General features: G+C 41.8%; 1 protein-coding gene across 1 annotated transcript; it reads right to left on the bottom strand.

Moving 5' to 3' along the window:
* Window positions 1–1,949: 1,949 nt before the first annotated feature.
* USP1 (ubiquitin specific peptidase 1) lies at window positions 1,950–14,964 on the bottom strand. Its single transcript, XM_068406196.1, has 9 exons — window positions 14,834–14,964; window positions 14,275–14,513; window positions 13,058–13,181; window positions 12,621–12,728; window positions 11,874–12,034; window positions 10,680–11,395; window positions 9,756–9,926; window positions 8,412–8,613; window positions 1,950–3,547 (listed from the first exon to the last, which is right to left on the bottom strand). Exons 2-9 carry the CDS (start codon window positions 14,442–14,444, stop codon window positions 2,815–2,817), a joined length of 2,385 nt encoding a protein of 794 aa, XP_068262297.1. The 5' UTR covers window positions 14,445–14,513; window positions 14,834–14,964; the 3' UTR covers window positions 1,950–2,814.
* Window positions 14,965–19,869: the final 4,905 nt, after the last annotated feature.

Genomic DNA, 19,869 nt, shown 5'->3' with positions numbered 1-19,869 from the left:
ATATATAAACCCCCATATTTGATAAATGTATTTTTATAGATATAAAAATAGAAGAAAAAAAAATTGGTTTTATACATGAGCAGGGCTGGAGGGGCAGCGTGTCTCGGAGCCACCCTCGAACACAAGTAACCCTGAACTAGTTCTGTGTTACGGGTTATAACACAGGAAAGCCTGCACGGGGTTTTGTGCATAAAGGAAAACTGCTCCTCTAACCTAAGCCTTTGTTTTCTCCCCTCTGAGATGTTTCAAAGGCCTGTTGCAAAGCCCAGGGGTGTTGACAAGGCTTTGGAAACTGTATGGGAGTCATGGACTCTCATAATGGAAAATATTAAGGCAGGATAGAGGTAGCTTTGCAAGAGATTTATACAAAGAGGCACGCAGAATATTTACAAAGTGAAGAAGGGGAAGCAAGTCCCAATAGCCATGAAAGAATGAGACCTTGATTTACAGTTTCTTCAGCTAGGGAAGTGTCTATTTTAACGCAAATCTTGGACAAATATCCTTTGATTTTACTGGATGGCAGTCGTGTAAAACTCAAGTGCAGTAAGATGGACAGCTGAGATTGGACAGCCATGTTCTGTTTTCAAGCCCTGTGCAATGTAGGCCTCTAGGTACTGGGGCAAGTGACTCATTCAGGAAGGGCAGCAAGTGCTTTACTTGATTAATTCTCCAAAACCCCACCCCATACACACATCCTTATGCCAGAGGAGTGTTTTTCATTCAGCATATCCCTGCCCATTGTGTTTCCTGTTCAGCTGCCCCCAAAGAATGTTTCTCAAGCTGTTCAGTGTGATGGAAGACAGCTGGGTCTGCCTTGGATTACCCTGTAGCCAATATTTTGTTGAATATAATGGTATTTTTGTTTCCTTGGAACATTTCCTGTTCCTGCACTTGAATGAAAAAGCGAGATCCTGGGTCAAGGGTGGAAAAATAAACTTTCATTTGCAGGCTCAAATTCAGCAAACCCCATACTGCAGGCAGTAAAAAAATAGCATTTTGTAATGTGACTTGGCTCCCCTTGCAAGGTAAGATTGCAGTTACTTTTTTCATGTAACTGTTTCTTGGTTTAGACTATATGAAATTATTATGGTGACACTGCTTTGGAAAAGGGCAGGGCCTTAGTGTATGTGTAATTCTAGATTTTTCTTCTCTGCAGATTATCACTACAGACAGCAATAAGCAACTCTGTTTAGTCCAGCCTTTCTTACACTGTTTTCTGGTGACAGTACAAGCTTTCTAGACTGAAACATATTTTATTAGTACAGCAGCATCTAGGCTATACTGCAAAATCAAGGCCTGTACCAAAGTCAGAGGTCCATCGTAACATGGAAAATACACTAAAGGTGTTTTTCATGAGCTACCTCAGTGTTTGTACTACATTAGAATAAAAGATTGTAAAAAAACCCAAGTATTGCAGCATAAACTAGAGGTTTCTAGAGCTTTTCCTGTAAATAAATTAATTTGTATATGAAAAAGTTTAAATATATCCAGAAAAGTAGGGCATACACAAGATGTATCTTTCCTTGTCTCTTCCTCTGCAGCAGCCCTTCATGTCACTCCATCCATCCTATGACAGCAGCAGTAACACTCAAAAATATGAGCCAAATAGGATAAGATTTTAATTGTCTGCAGTTTATAGGATTCATTTTAGCATCTAAGAGATTATTTGGGATTTTTTTCTCTAGTGTTTAGTGCCAAACTTTATTGTAAAAACAAGTGAATCTTAATTTCCCTTTCCCCCTGCATCTGAACCTTACCTCTAGTCATCAAGTGCCTTCAAATTAGGATACACTGTACAAGAACCAGTTAAAACAGAGAATGTTATTTTTTAAAGCACGTTAAATCTTCCATTTCTCTAAGATAGAGTTTCCCAACCTCTCTGTAACAGTCCCCAGCCACTTTCACCTCCCGCTTTTCCCTCTCCAACACAAAAGTCTGATCGAGTCGTCTTAGATGCGTATCATAAATTTTTTATTTCATATATACATTCTTAACAAAGCATCAAAGCCAAATGCTTTCATTTTCCCACACTTCAGTGAGCTCCAAAGTACAAATTAACTGTTAGACCACCACTAAGTTCCAAACCCACCCAAACAGATATGCATATTAGAGGGCTTTACTCTTAAAAGTACAAAATTATTTTAATTACACTACACGCTCCCCCTGAAGTATTAATCACACCTATTTACACTTTGTCCATTTAACACCTATGCAAACAAGATGCAAATTAGACCATTCAAACATTTCTATTAAGTTCAGTTCCTTCCAATACACTAAACAAGGTTACAAGACCCTTTTCTTGTGCTTCAAGTTGCACCGAGCAGTAGAGAACTGGATAAGAATAAACCACGTCGATTACCCAAAGACTAAATATGAAGTATTACTTCCCAAGTTACAAAAATACACAACTTCTGATGAAATTTCCTAGTTAATATACATTTACTCCAGAATATGAATACAAATAACTTTTATTTAAAAAAAAAAAAAAGCTAATAATACAAGAGGCATGTCTGAGACCTAGCGTTGTGTTAAAACCACTACCGTGTACTGTAGGCATCATTTAGGAACTATACAAATCGGTATTTCTAAAAGGTAATATCACTATTCTCCAGCAGAAAAGTTATGTGAGTTAAGTAAGTTCTATGTCATAGCTTATTAGTTCAAGTTGAGCCACTTAACACCGAACAGAAAGACCAGAAACATTATGATCCAGTAGCTTCAAAAACAAAACAGCTGCTTCTTCCAGGTAGTTTTGATGCAAATCAGACCAAGAGGTGTATGCAAATGCCTAATATTTACAGTCAAAATACAGCATCACTCTACAATTTTCTTATAAAACAGTAGGTAAGGAGTTGATGTAGACGACGACGTCGGAGAAAGAGAATTCAGGAAGTCCTTTTCTTCTGTCACCTTCACTTCAGAATCATCGAAGAGCAACCACTTCCCCTCATACTCTTTCAGGCTCTGCAGCACGCACAGAGCTTTGTTTTCCAGTCCACTGGCAGCGACACCACTTTGCTCTCGGGGGTCTGTGCTGCCCTCCGTGCTCCCGTTGCTGCTGCTTGACTCGGGGTTTCTGTTTTCGGTAACTACGTTAAGGAACTTCTCGGGGTTAGCCGGTTTGTTGTTGTACAGGTCACAGTCAGACTTGCTCTTCTGCCCCCCAAGAAGTCCGACAGCTTCCATGTTCTTTTTGTTCAGGACTTTACCCGGCTGCGTGGTTCCGTTGACTCTAAAGGAGACTTCACCATCGTCATAGTCTTCAGCGACAGTTCTTGCCTCCTCCTCGTTCAGTGGTTCTGGCTTAATCATCTCGTGCGTTTGGTCAGTGATGAAATTCCCCTTATCTAACTCCAGGCTCTTCAGATCTGTAATTTTGACAGACGCTGTGTAGTGTCCGCTGCTAATTGTAATGCCGCTGTGCATCACCACTGCAAATAATCCGTAGGTGTCGTTGGTCGGCTTCGTGCTCCATTCTTCCAGTGACAGTTTGAGAGGCGTCAGCAAGGGAGTGTTTATCTTGGATAGGCCACCATAGCAATCAAACCTTTAGAAGAAAAACAAAGTTAAGACCTCTTGGCACACCAGCTCACAATAAATACTGCTTTAAGTGGCCCGTATATTGTATCTATATTCTTTTATTAAAAAGCCATGGGTGAGCTGAATGTGAGGAGCTGCTCACTTCTCCACGTGCTCATCATGAGCATCTGTCCCAGGCACCCCCGTTCACTGAAGACGTTTTTACAACTACGTACAATGTTCAATCTTACAGCCTAGAAACTATTTTAACTACTGAAGAAATTCCCCTTTTCTGAAGTATCAGCTAAAGTTACATTTTAAATAGTGATGATAAAAGGGAGTTTTCCTACTTCTTCAGTTATCATTCATGCTTCAATGCACAAATACCTGCACCTCTTCCCAGACACCCTCCTGCTTTCCAAATGGAAATAACAAACTCTTCAACATCCAAGGCTGAAGTAAGCAGGGTTGAGGGTTTTCTCCCCAAACCTTTGAAAGAGTCATTTACTAAATAAAGGAATACAAATCCATTTTACTTTCAAGCAGCTTTAATGTCACTCAGGAAAACTGAGTTCTTGCTATAGTAATAATTTTTTCTCAGATCATCTGCCAATGGTAATGCAATGGTTATCTAAGGATGGGTAAATTACTAACACTTTCTTATTACTGATAAGAAAGTGTTAGTAACTAACTAACACTTACTACTGATTCTTCGTTAACTGTCCTATGCTATTCAGTCTTTTTAAACAATGACCTAGCTGATTTACTTTGGAAAAGCACCCAGGATTTCATAAATATTTAGCATTTTGTTCATAGTGCACAAGTTTACAAGGAGAAAAGTTTAAATTCTCTCATTACAATAAGGATCTTCTAAAGAGTCTCAAAAGCAAGTGTTGGGCCTTCTACATTATTGGGTATCAGCCTCCTTGGGTGCGTCTGATCTTACAGGGTGTACATATTGCATCAGCCCACTTTAATTATCCCCTTTATTTAACAATATGTTATGATGTCCTAATAGATTTCAGTGATGATTCAGTCTTGCTCAACTGTTAGGGTGTTGTAGGGAAAAATATTGGGGAATATAGACAAACCCTGCAAAACTCAGGTTCCAACAAGCTAACTACTATTATTCAACTTGCATTTTATCATAAGAAAGAAGAACTGTCTTTAACCCAAGGAAACTGTAGATATGGCATAGCAGGATAAGCAGAATTGCAGTTACAGGTTATTAATTTTGTTTTACTGGGTTTAGTTTTGATTCTGCTGCGCTTCGAAACATTTTGCTAATATTCACAGCCATAAACCCTTATAAACATGAATACATTTGCACACACACAGATATCCTCAGTCGCTCAAGTCTAATTAATTGAAATCTCATTTTAGACCTAGGCTTACCATAAACATTTTGACTGCACCAAAACACAAAAGAGCATATAATCAGAAATAATAAACCTTCTGAAAATCCCTATTATTGGCAGCCAGAAATAGAGATATTCAGAAGAGCGTCTAGAAACAGAGCAACTGCTTGCTGCTACTCTAGGTCAGAAATCCAGCTCCACTCAAGCACACTGTGACAATCATATTGACATAAAACATTAAAAAAACAGGCTCTACCTTTTTTTCTGAATGAGATCCAGCATCAGAAAGATTTGGAGAGGAGGAAATAAGAGAGGAAATCTTTTCCTATTAGCTTTTTGTTCTTCTTAATGATAAGAATCTGAAGACAGAAAAATTGCATGCCAAGTACTCTGCCTCCTCTGACTGATGCACAGCAGTTCATACACAACAAACTTGATTTCTGCAGCTGCACCTTTTGAGGCCATAAATTAGTGGAACTTTACCCACTGTACTGAATTAATTAATACCTCAAATTATTACAGACCTTTAAAGACTTACGCTACTTTACTGCAACGCTTTTAACACATAAGGGTGTGAAATACTACAAATAAAGATGTCCAATGGCATAAGAACAGCTTTCACTAATTAACAAATGTGACTATTACAAAACCTTATCAGTCACATTTTAAAAATCACCTGCTTTTACCTGATACCATTTCACAAGACAAAAATCTTAATTTTCTCACCAATTGTTAAATTTATATAGTGGAAATGCTTAATTAGATGTTACCAGTGACACATTTCTTCTTAATAGCTTCCCAGTCTGAGCTCATATGGCCTAGCATTTTTTTCCCCACACATACACTTGCCAAAGAGAATTACTCATCCCCAGGCAAGTAGATTTTCACACTGGCTGCTTTATTTAAAAAAAAAAAAAACAACACTTTGCAAGCCAGCATCTAGAAAGGAAGCAAATCCCTACTAACTGCAAATATTTACATTACTGTTCCCCTCTGCTTCATTTATCTTCATTTATTTATAACTCAGTAGTCAGAAAACTCAGTAGAGCACAACTGAGAAGCAGACAAGACTTCAAAAGTTTTTATTGGAGCCAAGAGAAGTTGTATGAAGATTCTTAGCTTAAAAATCATAGTTTAAGACCAGCAAAACGGTCTGGTATTGCTTTTAGGCAAACCACTGCCATCTCATCTGTGAAGAGAGTAGTAGTTTTACAATAAATATTCTAAGTCAACTGGGGGAAGCTCCATCAAAGCTCATTGTTCAAAAACCACCACGAGTGACTCTGGGTACTATGGAATAAGCCAGTGCTCTGGTGTACTAGCCTTGGCTCTGCCCCATTTGATTTGCAGCTGTGCTTTATTATTCCAACTCAAGATGTTTAGAAATTACAGGTTTTGTCCAAGATAAAATGCCCAAGCCAAAAACTGGGAAACAACCTTCTAAGCAGTTTCAGCTTCATCACTGACTCCAGTTCTACATCTGATTTTTCCACTTAATCTCTGGCTGTTAGCACTTGGCAGAAAGTGTACGGCATGGTTCAGAGGACACATGAGGAACACCACAAGAGGCTGGATTCAGTCTGACCCAGATATGGGTCTGAGTATTTTGGAGCAAGCACCTGAAGACTGCCAGGACAGAAGAAGAGGTAAGTGATTCAGGAGGTGGCTGGTTAACCTGCAAGCTGCAAGTACTTCCTCATGGACACAAAAAAGAAAATGTAGGAGCAAAACGAAGATTATATTCAGGTTTCCTTTCAGGTGGACATCTTGGGTTGTATTTTTTTATAATCAGGATACCATCTCACATCAAGGGCTGCTCAACAACAGCACTACGATTTCTTAAAGAACATGCAGCTTTTCCTCTGCCTTGTTGGGACAGTGAAATATTACGTAGAATAATGAAAAGACAATTTTGTACACTACGATCCTAGACTTGTGTGAAGAGAACATTGCTGAGACAGAGGAAGTTCCCTTTCTACTTTGTCAGAAACCTAGATACTCCTAAAACCAAATAACTAAACACAGGCAGAGTGAGAATTCTAGTTTTAACAATCTTAGCAAACTACCTGTCAAGGATTATATTAAGATACTTTTACAATAGTTATTTTACGAATCTGACTTATGCTGACCACAATTATCACTTGTTCATAACTTGTTCATCGACAAATCATCTGTCAACTTACATTTTGTATCTGTAGAGAGCCAAAGGTGCTATAATGCTTCAAGTTCCAAAATATACTGGTGACACCAATGTTATAAACTAAATTCCATGGAAGACTTCACTCATTAGACTTCCTGCTGGCAAGGTGGTTCTGACAGTCGAAAACCAACCAACGGGGAAATGCAAAGCGCAGGGAACTGGGTGGATAAAAGGCCAAACTAATTTGTGCCTAAATACCTTCCTGCACATCACAAAGCAGCTCGGTGTCAAGTCTCAGGACCACGCCTGGCCAGCACGTTGCAAAGCGCACAGGCTGCAGCAGAGAACCGGTCTGGAACAGATGCCAGCTGGGGGGATGCTGACACGAACACCAGTTTATCTTCTTTTGCTGCATCCAGCAAAGTTAATGCAGACAGCAAAAGTTATGCTTTAGTGACTACCAGAAGTTGAAAATACAGGCCAAGTCTGCAAGTGTTGCTAAAATTGTACAGTCACTCTCAAAAATTCAGTTAATGGTGTATAACAATTTTCTAAAGGATCTGGGGGAATATTTTATGGTGAAGAAGTTTCTCCTGGTGAAGCCTTCTGTCACTTTTCAGTATTTGAATCTCAGTGGAGAAACAGATTTTACTGCAAAATGCTGTGTCTAAAGCGTCATGGCATTGCTTCATTTGTGTACAGGACTGTAGGGACAGCTTTTCCTTTTGTTTTTCCCCCTCCCAAAGAAAATCCCTAAATTCCTAAGTATGAAAAAAAGGTAAAGAACACTCCTGTAGGAATAATCTCTTTCAAAAAATAAGGATTTCTACAGCACATAGCATCAAACTGCTCAGCAGTTGAACACCAATAACACTGATATTAGTGTATTTTTTAAAGGAATTGATTGATTTTTTGGTAATGTGTGTTAGCTCTTTAAAATGTTTATCTCCTGATTTTTTCCCCTGAATTTTAGCACTCACATTGAGTTAGAGACCAAAGTACTACTAGCTACAACCACAACATTCAGATTTGTTCTGATTACTTGTTCTGCTAAAGTACTTAAACCTGCCTCTAAACTCACACAGACAAGTGATATTAAACACGAATGTTTTAAGAAACATCAGGATATCAGGTTGTTGTAAAAATACAGATAAAACAACTTTTGCTAAGACGACTCCTGGAAGTGTAATTTTCCTGGAGGTAATTTTTGCCACTACTTGTAACAACAGAAAGCCTTTATGAAACTGGGGGCTACGTCCCACTGATTTAAGTTAATTTCAGTCTAGAAATCTGCTTTGGCTTTCAGAAACGTTACAGAACGCTTTCATCTCTTCTGATAAGATTTCCCTTCCAACGGCACGCTGTTTCGTAACATAGTCAATCTGCATACTCACTCTAAGCCACTAGCAGCAAAGCACTTCAAATGAATTGTTATAACTTCGGGCATTTTATCGAATAAGAGGCTGCGTTCTGCTTCCGTGTAATGATGGCAGTTTTCGCAGAAGTATTTATCCTCTCCCACAATCCTTTCCACTGAGGCAAACTGTGAAATTGCCCATTTAAGTGTCTTCATTTCTGTTTTTGGCTCTGGAGAAACTATAAAAGAGAATCATTACATTCACAGATAATGCAAGTATTTACATTTCCAAGGCATCCCACCAGAATAGCAACAAAACAAAATATGTAAGTTAAGACAGGTCCAAAAAACTACTGTCACCACTGGAAAGAACACTCAATGAGTATGAAATAGATATATTCAAATCTTTGAATCATTTCAGGAAGTGAGGCAAATATCACTTAATTAATATTATTACTTAAAATCTACGGTCTTCCCAAAGCTTGCCTTCAGATGGCACCTACTAATTCTGCTGCCACGTCTGGAAATTGGGGGCATGTATTTGACACCAGAGTTTCACTCCTTAAGGCAAACCTCCAAAATAACCAAAAAGTTCCCTTAGGTTTTGCCTCCCCTGACAGCTTCACACTGCTGATAAGGTCACCAGCGCTCTCACTGGCATTTTACCTATGAACACTACCACATGCACTTCACTCTAAGGTCCTTCAGCAAAATGGGGAGGGCAAAAATAAGAAAAGCTGCTCCAAATTAAGTCCATGGGAACTAAAATTAATTTCTTTAAAATTTGGAATTTCAAAATGTATCGTTGCCGTGCTTACTTCTGAAAATAGCTAAACACTAAGTATAAATCACTAAAATTTGTGAAAGATACCAGAGGACTAACATTTACAAATATAAAACAAATGCTATTAAGGTAATGACAGTCTAAAATACTGAAAAAATATTTTTTTACAGTAAATTAACAGAAAAAAAAGCTGGTTTCTCATTTCTTTTATTTTTGAGAATAAAAAAATGCAGAGATTTCTTATAAAATGAAGAAAAAGCAGAAGAATTTCTTATCCAGGAAGAAAGGGAAGACCCAAATCAAAGAAAGGAATAATAAAATAAGCAGGAAAACCTGTGCCTAAGTGAAGGACTGTCAGCAGTCTGTGTTATGTGTTAAGACCTGAAACAATTTCAATACTGTCCGGATCTGTCTACATTATCAGCGCTGTGTTTCCAAAGTCTAAAGTTAATCAGGACAAGAGATAACAGAACAGCCTCTAATTTTAACCAGCACAAACAGGAGCAACATTCCTTGATAACTACTGCACCGTCCTTCACTCAGTGGCTGGCTGAAGCAGAAACGTAACATCCAGAAGCTTTTTCAATAATTACTTACTTTCAGAACTCTCTTCAGTTTTAGAAAGTTCATCTTCTTGCACTGGGACACTGATGTCCTGGAAATCTTCTCTTCTTTCAGTAAAGCACTCGCATTCCAGGCATCTTGTTCTCAGTACTAACTGGCCCTGGAACAGTTTCTCCACCAGTTCAAAAACAGCCAGCTCGGTACCTAGAGAAGGTATATTATATGCTAGATCACTTATCAAGATGCATTTTATTCCAAAGACCCTTCAGAACCTGGCTAGTCTTCTGCCAAAATCACCGTGTTACAGGCATGGCCTTTTAGCGATTCCAGATAGGAATAAAGAAAGAAAAAAGAGCTGCTTATCACATGCAATTTTCACAGTATCATCTACTTGTAACTAAATAGGGAGCCTCTTTCTCTTGGCCCTCAAACTTTAATTTCTCTTTTAAGATTAGGTTCTTGTTCTTGACAGTGTCACATTCTGGAAAATCTGGGTTTGTCAGATCTGCCTTCCTAGTATAGACCATCAGCCTTCTCAAGGAACATCCCACTTGTGGTTTCACCTGGTTTCTCAGTCCTCTCCTCCAATACTTTCTAAACTTGTTGGCCAATTTTAGTCAAACCTGCTGAAGAAATGCAGATCTCAAAGGATTCTGCAGTCTTTCAAATTTTTAGGAAAACTGGTGGGGGTATCTTGTTTCATTGATACAAACAAAATCCATACCTGCCAGCCAATTGTATTAGAGAAATACCTCTTAAGCTAAACAGGTCAAGTTATTTAAAAAAAAAAAAAAAAAAATCAAACATGTATAAAAATAAATTCTCTTTCATAAAAAATTTTTTCAGTTCCTGAAGATGTAATTTTGTATTTAGAGAGCTCTGCTGGCTATGCAGTCTAAACGCTGACTTCCCACGCATAGTAATTTCTTAATCATACTAATTTTCAGGTTCACCAACCTTCCTTTTTTGGTTCTTTCTCAGTCCCTTCGTCATTATGGCTTTCCACAGGAGACGCTGGTTCATGATCATCTTCTTTACTATTGTTACCATTTTCACACTTCACAAACTCTTCAGGCTCACAGTCATCATATTCCTTCCCTGCATCTTTGGATCCCAAGTTTGTAGTTAACTTTCCCAGACTATAAAATTTAGACAGAATGCTGGGCTGCTTGCAGGAAGATTTTAACCAGTTTAATCTAAGCCGTGACTTCTTCTGCGTTGGCTTCATGCTCTCATTTTCACTGGAACACTTGGCAATGGCATCAGTTTGATTTTCTAGCTTTTCTCCTGTTGCTTTCCTCTTTGACCTGGTTTGTCTTTGATTTTCTTCTGCTGCAGCTTGCTCTTTTGATACTTTGGATTTTTTCTTTGCGTTGCCACCCTCAGCATCACTTTTTCTTTTCCCATTTCCTTTGAGCAGCTTGTCTTCAGCTGTCTCTCCAACGTGGCTACTTGGTACGTTATCCTCCTCCTCAGCAGGGCTGCCAATTCCATTGCTCTCAGTATTTTGATTAAGTTTTTCCTCCAGTTTAGCTGCAGGCTCTTCCACAGGCAGTTTGTTCAGTTCTTCCTTCTTCAGCAGCTGACATGTTTCTTGAATGTTACCCAGGATACACTGCAGAACTTCCTGGGCATCATGCTGCAAGTAGCCTTCATACATAGGGTTGAGCTCTCTATTACAAGTAAATGAGAAAAGCAATGAAGACTAGTTATTCTTTACTGACTAGCTAACATGATTTGAGATTTAAATTAAGGAGTTTAGATATAAAAGCAGGGGAGGATCCTCTCCAGGCCTAGAGAGAAGTCCTCTCTGCCACAGAGAGCTGTGGGAAGGTAGCTACAGCCTTATGCATTTAAACACATATTCAATTGCAACCCAGTAGTGGTCTTAGGTCCACGAGAATACTTACATACGTAAGGTTAAGTATTGCTTTAAATCCACAGCTGGATTTAAATTATATTATTACAAAATGAACATTTACTTTCAAATTTATGATATCACAGGGCTAACAATAAACACGAAAAACTTATTTCCTATAATGATGCCCCAAATTTAAGACCATCTACCTCCCGCCAGTCTCTAATGCTGTGCTGAACAGTGACCTCAAAACTTCAGGTGAAAATTCTAAATGTGTTTAAGGCAGTTTGTACCTAAGGGTATTTAGTAGCCTTCGTGGCTGAGTAGCAAGTTCATCTGTGTATTTTTCTGGATTTAAGAGAAAGCTGGCTTGAAGCTGCTCAACTGAAAGAATCAATGAGTGCAAACTGCAGATGAGTTCATAACTTGCCAGTGGATCTTCTTTGCAATTTCCCTGCAATAACAATATAAAAAGAATAAAAATACTCACAGTTTTGTCTGTAACAACAAGTTAAAACTTTTTCTCTTCTGCCCTCACTTAGTTTTTTAACAGACATTTGACAGATTTTCTGTCACCTGCTATGGGAAGCAGGTGAGTTTCAGACAAAATATTGCTCTTTTGCCAGCAGAAAACAAATACAAAGACCGACTATCCATTATTTCAAAAACCCAAACCATCTTTGCCCAAACTCCAACTTCCATCCACTCAAGGTACTACATCATAATCTACATCAAAGTACTACATCTGTGATTCTGTGATAATTATCTTAATGTCAGAAACATGGTGAGATACCTTCTCAAATTTCTTCTGTTAAACTTAAGACTTGTGCTTACAAGTTTACAGACACTCTGGACACTCAACTTTGAACACAAGTTCAAAACAACTCTAATGTATCTTTACCTGAAATAGGGCTGTAGAAAACAATACTGCAAAGCTTCTTACAAACAGAAGAAATCACAGTTAAATTTTCATTACACTCCAGGCATGCAGCCTCATTTGCAAAGTTACAAGCTAAGGAACGTGTGGTGAGATACGTTACCTTTTCTGCTTTTTGCTCTCCTTCATCCTTCACAGATTCTTTCTTCTTTGAAATGATATTATATAAATGTTTTACTCCAGTTTTAAAACCAGGACAAAAATATAATACCTGAAAGCAACAGTTGAAAACAAAAGAATAACTAGTAAAGTAAGAGGTCACTCAACGTACATATCCACATTTACGATCAAACTAGCTTTGCACCTTCCGAGGCAGCTGCACAGCACGCAAAGCTGCAGGATTATTCATAGCAGGGAGGTGCCCAGAGTATGTAAACTGAAAAATCACCCAATCAAGGCGACCTACAGTGCACACATTCCCTGAAGTATCATCTTTTTTTACCCACTGTAATTAGATACCCTTCATACTACATCCAGACACCTTCTATGTAGTATCAACCAAAGGAAAATCATCTTTGAGGCCCCTGAACACGATCTTACCTGAAGCACACTGTTAAGGTAACAAGTGTTACCCAGGTTGTTCAAGCCCACAAAAGGCAGCATGTTGTCTTTCTTCTCACAGCTAACAAGTGAGGGAGGCTGTGCTGCAGGAACAACCTGATCACTATTAAACAGAGAAAACAGCGTGTAAGAGAGAGTTTTTGACAATGACTCCTCCTGGTATGCATGCACATCTCTCTCCTGGCCATCAACCACCTTGGGGCTAGCTCTTAGAATTAATGAATAATATATAGAGATGAAAATCATGCCAAAGTGTTTCCAAGAGTGTCCATATGGCTACTCTGGGCAATCAAACACAGGCCGCTCAGCTGTAACGCTGCTTTTCAGTAACCTGCACTAAAATAAACAGGTTTACAAGCAGGCAAATCTGCTCTTAGTTCCAACATGTATTTTCAAAAAATATCAGGAGATCGATTTAAGGAACAAAAGTATTTTAAAGAGAACATTTTTGGTATGTTCTTAGTTCATTCCTAAGGCAGTGCTAAGAAAAACATATCTAGCACATATTTTCTATTACTGTCCCCTGCTCCTGATTCACATCACTTCATTTCTGGATGCAAACCAAAAGGATAAAACCAGGAGAAAAAAAAAAAGGAACCAAGGAACCTGGCACAGTAATAATGCACTGTACTGACACAACGGAACCAAAGTCTCCAACACATTTGTAATTGACCATGATCAAGCAATTTTTCTCATCTAAATCCCTCACTAGCTGCAAGGAAACGAGCTGACAGATTTGTGCAGGGCTTGAAACACCTGAACAAACGACAGTAAGCAGCGCAATCAATCCTTGCAGCAGAAATAACCTTTAAAAAACAATATTCTTTATTAAAACTCACTTTGCAAACCCCTACATTTTAATATACTTTAAATAATTCAGCATCAGAATAACTACCTTAGATTGACTTAAAATGAGCTAACTTCTTGAAGTTATTAAAAAGTTTATGCCAGCCAGCTACACATCCATAGTACGGCATGTAAAAGTAAATAGTTATGGAAATTCATTATAGTGATTAGCTGGTTCAGTTTGATTAACGTGGCTTAAGGGTTTATTTAGTCCACGTTAAGGCACATACTTATGCAGGAATATACAACTTAATAAGGTGAATGGAGCAGCGTTGTTTATCCGTTACATCAAACCTAACTCTGGACTACTTTCACGCTATAACCAGAAACATTCAGAGTGAAACTCTTACATCTCAGAGCCTCTGAACTCCGAGCCCTTTTGTTCATTTTCCTGGGACTCCGTGAAATCCAGCGCTCTTTTCGCTTCCTTTTTTTGGAAGAGCTTCAGCGAAAGCCTGTTCTTCTTCGAGGGGCTCCCTCTGGCAGGCCCGGTGCTGTCACTCGGCAAGACCCCGGGCATCTTTCCTGGCGGGCAGGGGAGCGGGGGAGGCGGCCGGCCCGGCCGGGAAGCTGCGCTCGCCGCTCACACCTGGCACACACACGCGCGTCGACATTTAGTTGTGGTGCGGGAAGCAGCAACGGACGCTGGAGCAGAGCGCGGCCCCCCGAGCCCCCCGCCCCGCACTCTGACAGCCGCCTCCCCTCCTCGGCACCACCGCCCGCCCGGCCCGCCGCCCCGCACCGCCCGCACCTCCCGCTGCCCCGCACCGCCCGCCCTCACGGTCCCGCCCGCCCGGGAGGCCGCTCGCCCGCCGGCGGAGACTGCGCGGCGGGCCGGGCCCGGCCCCCGGGAGCGGGCCCGGGGCCCACGGGAGCGTCGGACGGCGGCGCGGAGCCGCCTCTCCTCACCTCTACATGCTGACGGGGCGCGGGCCGCCGCCGCCGCCCGCCGGTTGCCATGGAGACCGCGGGGCGCCCCGGCGCCGCTCTCCCCACCACGGGAAACTTGGCGCGTTTTCCGCGCCGCCAGGACCCGCACCCGCACCCCTCCTCGCGCCCAGGCGCTCGCGGCCGCCCCGCTCAAACGCCGGAGCGGGAGCCGCCACCGCCGCCCGCCAGGACCGAAAGGCCATGGTGGCCCCCGTCGGTCTGCCTCCCAGCAGCTTGAGGCGACCGAGCGACACCTCCGCACGGGCCCGCCGAGCAGCGCCGGCTCCGCGCCTCCGCCGTGGCCGTCAGGCAATTGCAGCGGGCAGCCCGCGGGGTCCTGCCGGAGCGCGCGCGGGCGCTGGTAACGGCCTGGCCAAAGGGCTCGGGCTCGCGAGGGGGGAGGGGAGGCGGCTGGGCTGAACCATTCCTCCGAGACACCCCCCTCCGGCGGCAGTGGATTGGTCCCGCTCTAGCCCCGCCCCTCCCCACCTCCACCAATCACAGCGAGAGGCGCGCAGCCCGTGGCGCAGCCGTTCGGGCGGGCCTGAGGTGGCGGCGGGGCGGGGCGGGGCGGGGCGCGGCCCCCCCCGGGCCTTCACGGCGGCGGCGACCGGGCCCGCGGGCGTCGGCGGGCCGGCACAGCCAGCCTGAGGGCGCCTGACGGCGAACGACACACGGGGCGGGGCCGCAGCCGCCCCGCAGGCCGTAGCCGCCCCGCGGCCCTCGCCAGTCTCGGCGCCGCCCGTTCGCACCGTGTTTCTGGCCGTCCCCCGCTTGGTTCCGACGCTCGTACGCCCGCCTCGCGGTGCGTGGTGCGGCGGAAGGGGCATCGCTCGCCCTGGCTCGGAGGGGAACGGGGGAAGGTCTGCCATTGCGGCCTCCAGAGCTTCCCTCCGCCCCTGGGCGTGCGCAGAGGCCCCGGGCCCGCGGCTCCCGGGCCGTGCAGAGCTCGCCCAGCCCGTTGCAGGATCCAGCCCCATTCTCTAAATACATAAACCAGCTGTATCGCACACTTTCTGCTTTTTTTTTTCACTCATAAACCAAGGATTTCACTCGTAACTCCTATGAGACCTATGCTAAAAAGCTTTACCAGCACAGCTATGAAGAATGCAATAAATCAGAGTTTTCATTGAGGCTACGAAAAATCCTGGTGTAGAAATCAGTCCACCAACAAAAGATGGTGTTTGGGAAAATACTGTAGTGATTACTCTGTTCTGCTCTTTAAACTGGCCCCTATGGAGAAGGTTTGCTGACGGGGCTGTACCAGAAGGTCTGCGGAAACCTTTATGTATAAACAATGAGTGACCAAGTCTAGCGATGGTTGGGAGTAAATACATTTATTGTCTGTTACGTGTATGCGGTAGCCATAGATTCATCACATGGTTTACAAAGGCCCCTTTCTACCAAAAAGCTCAGACTTTTTTTTCCCCCAGGCTAACTATGTTTTAAAGAAAAATCTGTCAATCAAACTACAGAAAGATTGTAGAAAATATTTAATTACCTCTGGAAATGTTGCAAAGTAAGTTTTAGCCCCTATGACTCCATCAGTAGATGTTCTCTGTGAACAGAAACCGTTCTGCTTCACCTAAAAAGAAGTGCACTTAGGTTTTTTTAACAAAAAGAATGAAATATTTTCAGTCTAATGTCAGTCTTGCAACAAAGCGAACATCTACGGAACACACACTTGTTTATTTACGATGAAAGGCCTCAATAATTCGTTTGTGGCTTCACTTGCTGTGAATTTCGAGGTCTTATCTTTACATACACAATGGCTTCCATATTTCACGAACTCATCTGGCTCTGAAAATTGCTCTTTCTTTATGCCATATAAGGTCTTACATTTTTCACAGCTGTCCTCTGGCAGGACTGGAACAGTGCGAGACGGGAGAAACGCGATGGAGGCGTTGCTGTAGTCAATATTTCTTACAAAACATGAATTGGCTACATTAAGTGTGTGTACTATGATGGTATGTAATTTACTATTGCCCCAAAAGGTCAGAAATCTTGTAAAGATTCATCTTTTATCTTGAGAACTAAGGAGCTCTGTGTGGCAGTCACACTGTTTAGGCACTGATGTTAACAGTTCTATTAAAAGAAAAGCCTGCTAAGCCAAAACATGGTTGTGGTTTAACTTTTTGTAAAAGTTTTCAAAGTTCTTCAGTAAGATATTTTACAGGATGAGTTTCCTAAGCGACTTTACACCATGCCCAGACCTAGGCTTTAGCATCCCTTCACCTTGGGCAGAGTTACCCCCGAATTTGAGCACTCTTAGTGCTGAAGGACCCCAGGACAAACTCCTGCTGCCTTCCCCACGTGTGCTGTCTGCTACATGCTAAAGCAAAGTAGACAGCCACCAAATCATGCACGGTTGCCACAGATCCACACTGTTTTTCACAAGGTATTAGTACTGATAGTGTCCTATCCACGTCCGTGGGTATTTTGCTCCCTTCAGGCAGTTCCCTCATCACTCCTGGATGCTTTTTTTTTCATATTTCCTGTACAGAAATGTATAACTTTGCCGTTTGCTGAGTAAAATCTGTTAGTGCTAGAACAAAATCAGAAGCCTAGCACGTTTTTAAAGCAATTTCATTTTGAAAAGTTCTTTACAATCTTTTTGGATGTTTTTACATTGCTACATGAATTAATTATTACTGTAGATCAATATCCCTAAATATACATTTGAATTATGGCAGAAATTATGTATACTCTGGCAGTTATATACATGCTTACTGCACATATTTTGCTTTCTTTTACGGGGTAAAATATCTTTGTACGCCTGCACACAGACAGGCCCATCACCCAGGGAGCCAAGTTTCGGCTTCTCAAGGTATATATTGACCTAAAGATTTATTTACATGGCTAGTGGGATTTACAAAGCTCTGGAGTTGGCTAGATACTGAGCTCCCGTTGAAAGTCGCTGGATATCCTGACCAGAGTTCTGCAGTATGATATCTAGCTCCACTTAGCAAACATTGCCTTAACTTCACTGCAGTTAATAGACACTCAGGACCACAGAGGCTCTTTTGTGTGAGACAACAGGCGTGTGTAAGGAAGCCTTATCCAGGTGGGTGGTGCTCAATAGTCGTGTAACTGCTCGGTTGCTTAATAATGTGTTTCATTAAATCTGCTTTCCGCTGCCAGCTTGAGTGGCCAGCTGAGGAGTCGCTTCACGGAGAGCTGGAAGGTGCTGGGCAATTAACACCGTGGTAGCAACAGAGTGGTGTAACGAGGATGAAATCTCTAAGTGTTTGGACCTTGAATCAATAACAGACTAGAATAAACTCCAAGGGCAGGAGTCCAGTTGCTCCAGGGAGGCTGGTGTTCAACAAGGCAGCACGTCCTGACAGATCTCAAGTCAAATGGCATGACTAAGGCCGTTTGTTACTTATTGTTCTTGCATTTCAATAAAAGTTTACCCTGTCAAGTGCGTGGTTTGCAATCTGCTTTAACAAACATGATAAAAGACTATTTATGTCCAAGAATTTTACACTCTGAGAATCTAATTCCACAAGTGTTGGGTAAGCTTCAGGTGTACTTGTGCCTAGGAGCACCATCCGTGACTTCAGAAGGCCTCGCTTTGGGTTTGGAGTTGGGCTTGTGAATATTTACAGGCTCAGGGTTTAGCTTTCAGGTGCTGTAATGTAGTGAAAGAGGGAAGGGAGACGTTAGCAGAGAGTATTTTTGCAGAGACTGGAAGCATACACAGCTTTTCACATGGTAGTTATGGGTCTTTCTTCTGTGTATTATATTTTATTTGGCTAATGAAGTAGTCAGGTTTAATATGTATAATGATTATTTTAATCAACAAATGCATCTGCCACACAACCAATACATCAAGTAAGTACAAGACAGTAAAGTACGTCTCAGAATACTTAGTCAGCACCCCTTTGGAACAAACTTTGCCTGCCCTTTTTTTCCACAGTGTGGGGTCTGTTTCCAAATGCTGCCCTTCAGAGAGGCTTCTGTGTCACGCTGTGATAAGTCTCTTGTGCAGCCCAGTGGATCTCAGTGTCAGGTCTTCTTCCTGGATGTGTTTTACTTTTTCTACTGGTAATTTTGTCTGATTACGTATAACCCTTATCCTGCTCTAAATAGTTTCTCTCCCTTAGCATACTCACAAATTGCTTCCTAATTCCCCATCATCATTATTTTGACCAAACCATACATACTTCATCTTTACTTGTAAATTAGTTCTGTCTGGCTTCTAAAGACAAAGTCAGTATAATTATAAAAGACATTCCGGTTGAGTGGTCTTAAGTTTCCCCTCTGTCCTATCTATGGAACACTGTTCACAATATACAGAGCGTGATATTATTTTAACTAAATTTTATATTAATTAAAGCATTAGTTGCTGTTGTTTTTAGTGTACTTAATTTTAATTCTGTGCCGTCAAAGGGTGGTTTTGAGGTTAGTGCAGTTACAGCATTTTAGAATTTGGTTCTTTAATCTTGTCCTAATTTTTTTTCAACCCTTGAAAAGGACAGGGGAATTTTCAGATGGTTCTTGAGTAGAAATCAGCAAGATGCAGAGGGGTGATGTCAAGGAGATGAGGTTGTGTGGGTGGGAAGGCACAGGACAAGAACTCAAGGACATGGCAGAGATGGGCTGCTCACACCAGGTCATCAGACTGACTTTCTAATACAGGTGGCAGCAAGACTCAAACTGCCTGTGAAGTGTAAGAACTACAACAGCAGTCAGGATTCATTCTTGGTATTTACTCTGCATTCCTGGAGGCGATTTCAAGTTAAATGACACAAGATAATGTTTGGAGCGTGAAATGAGGCCTTATAATTAGCTCATTTGAACAAACCCTCCTAGGAGACCTGTTTTGTTAATGGGTGGAGTGAAATCTTAGCTGCAATTCCATCAACTATTTGTTTTTTTAAATTTGGCAGTACAGTCACACCCCTGCCTTGCTTCCTCACCTAGATATACACGCACACATCAACTGCAATTACAGTCCAGGTAATCAGTGCACTTTCAGGTTTATGGCACACGAAGCTCTCCAGGCAATG

The sequence above is a fragment of the Nyctibius grandis genome, chromosome 8 (assembly GCF_013368605.1).
Source record: "Nyctibius grandis isolate bNycGra1 chromosome 8, bNycGra1.pri, whole genome shotgun sequence".
NCBI classification, from domain to species: domain Eukaryota; kingdom Metazoa; phylum Chordata; class Aves; order Nyctibiiformes; family Nyctibiidae; genus Nyctibius; species Nyctibius grandis.
The sequence above is the reverse complement of the archived record's forward strand: the minus strand, read 5'-3'. Positions and strand labels throughout refer to the sequence as shown.

Excerpts from the sequence above, each read along its gene's own strand:
- USP1 (XM_068406196.1), bottom strand. The coding sequence starts at position 14,444 with ATGCCCGGGGTCTTGCCGAGTGACAGCACCGGGCCTGCCAGAGGGAGC. Across the intron at positions 11,396-11,873 it reads AGGCTACTAAATACCCTTAG|AGAGCTCAACCCTATGTATG; the intron begins GTACAAACTGCC and ends TACTTGTAATAG. Across the intron at positions 3,548-8,411 it reads TTTGCTGCTAGTGGCTTAGA|GTTTGATTGCTATGGTGGCC; the intron begins GTGAGTATGCAG and ends TTTCTTCTAAAG.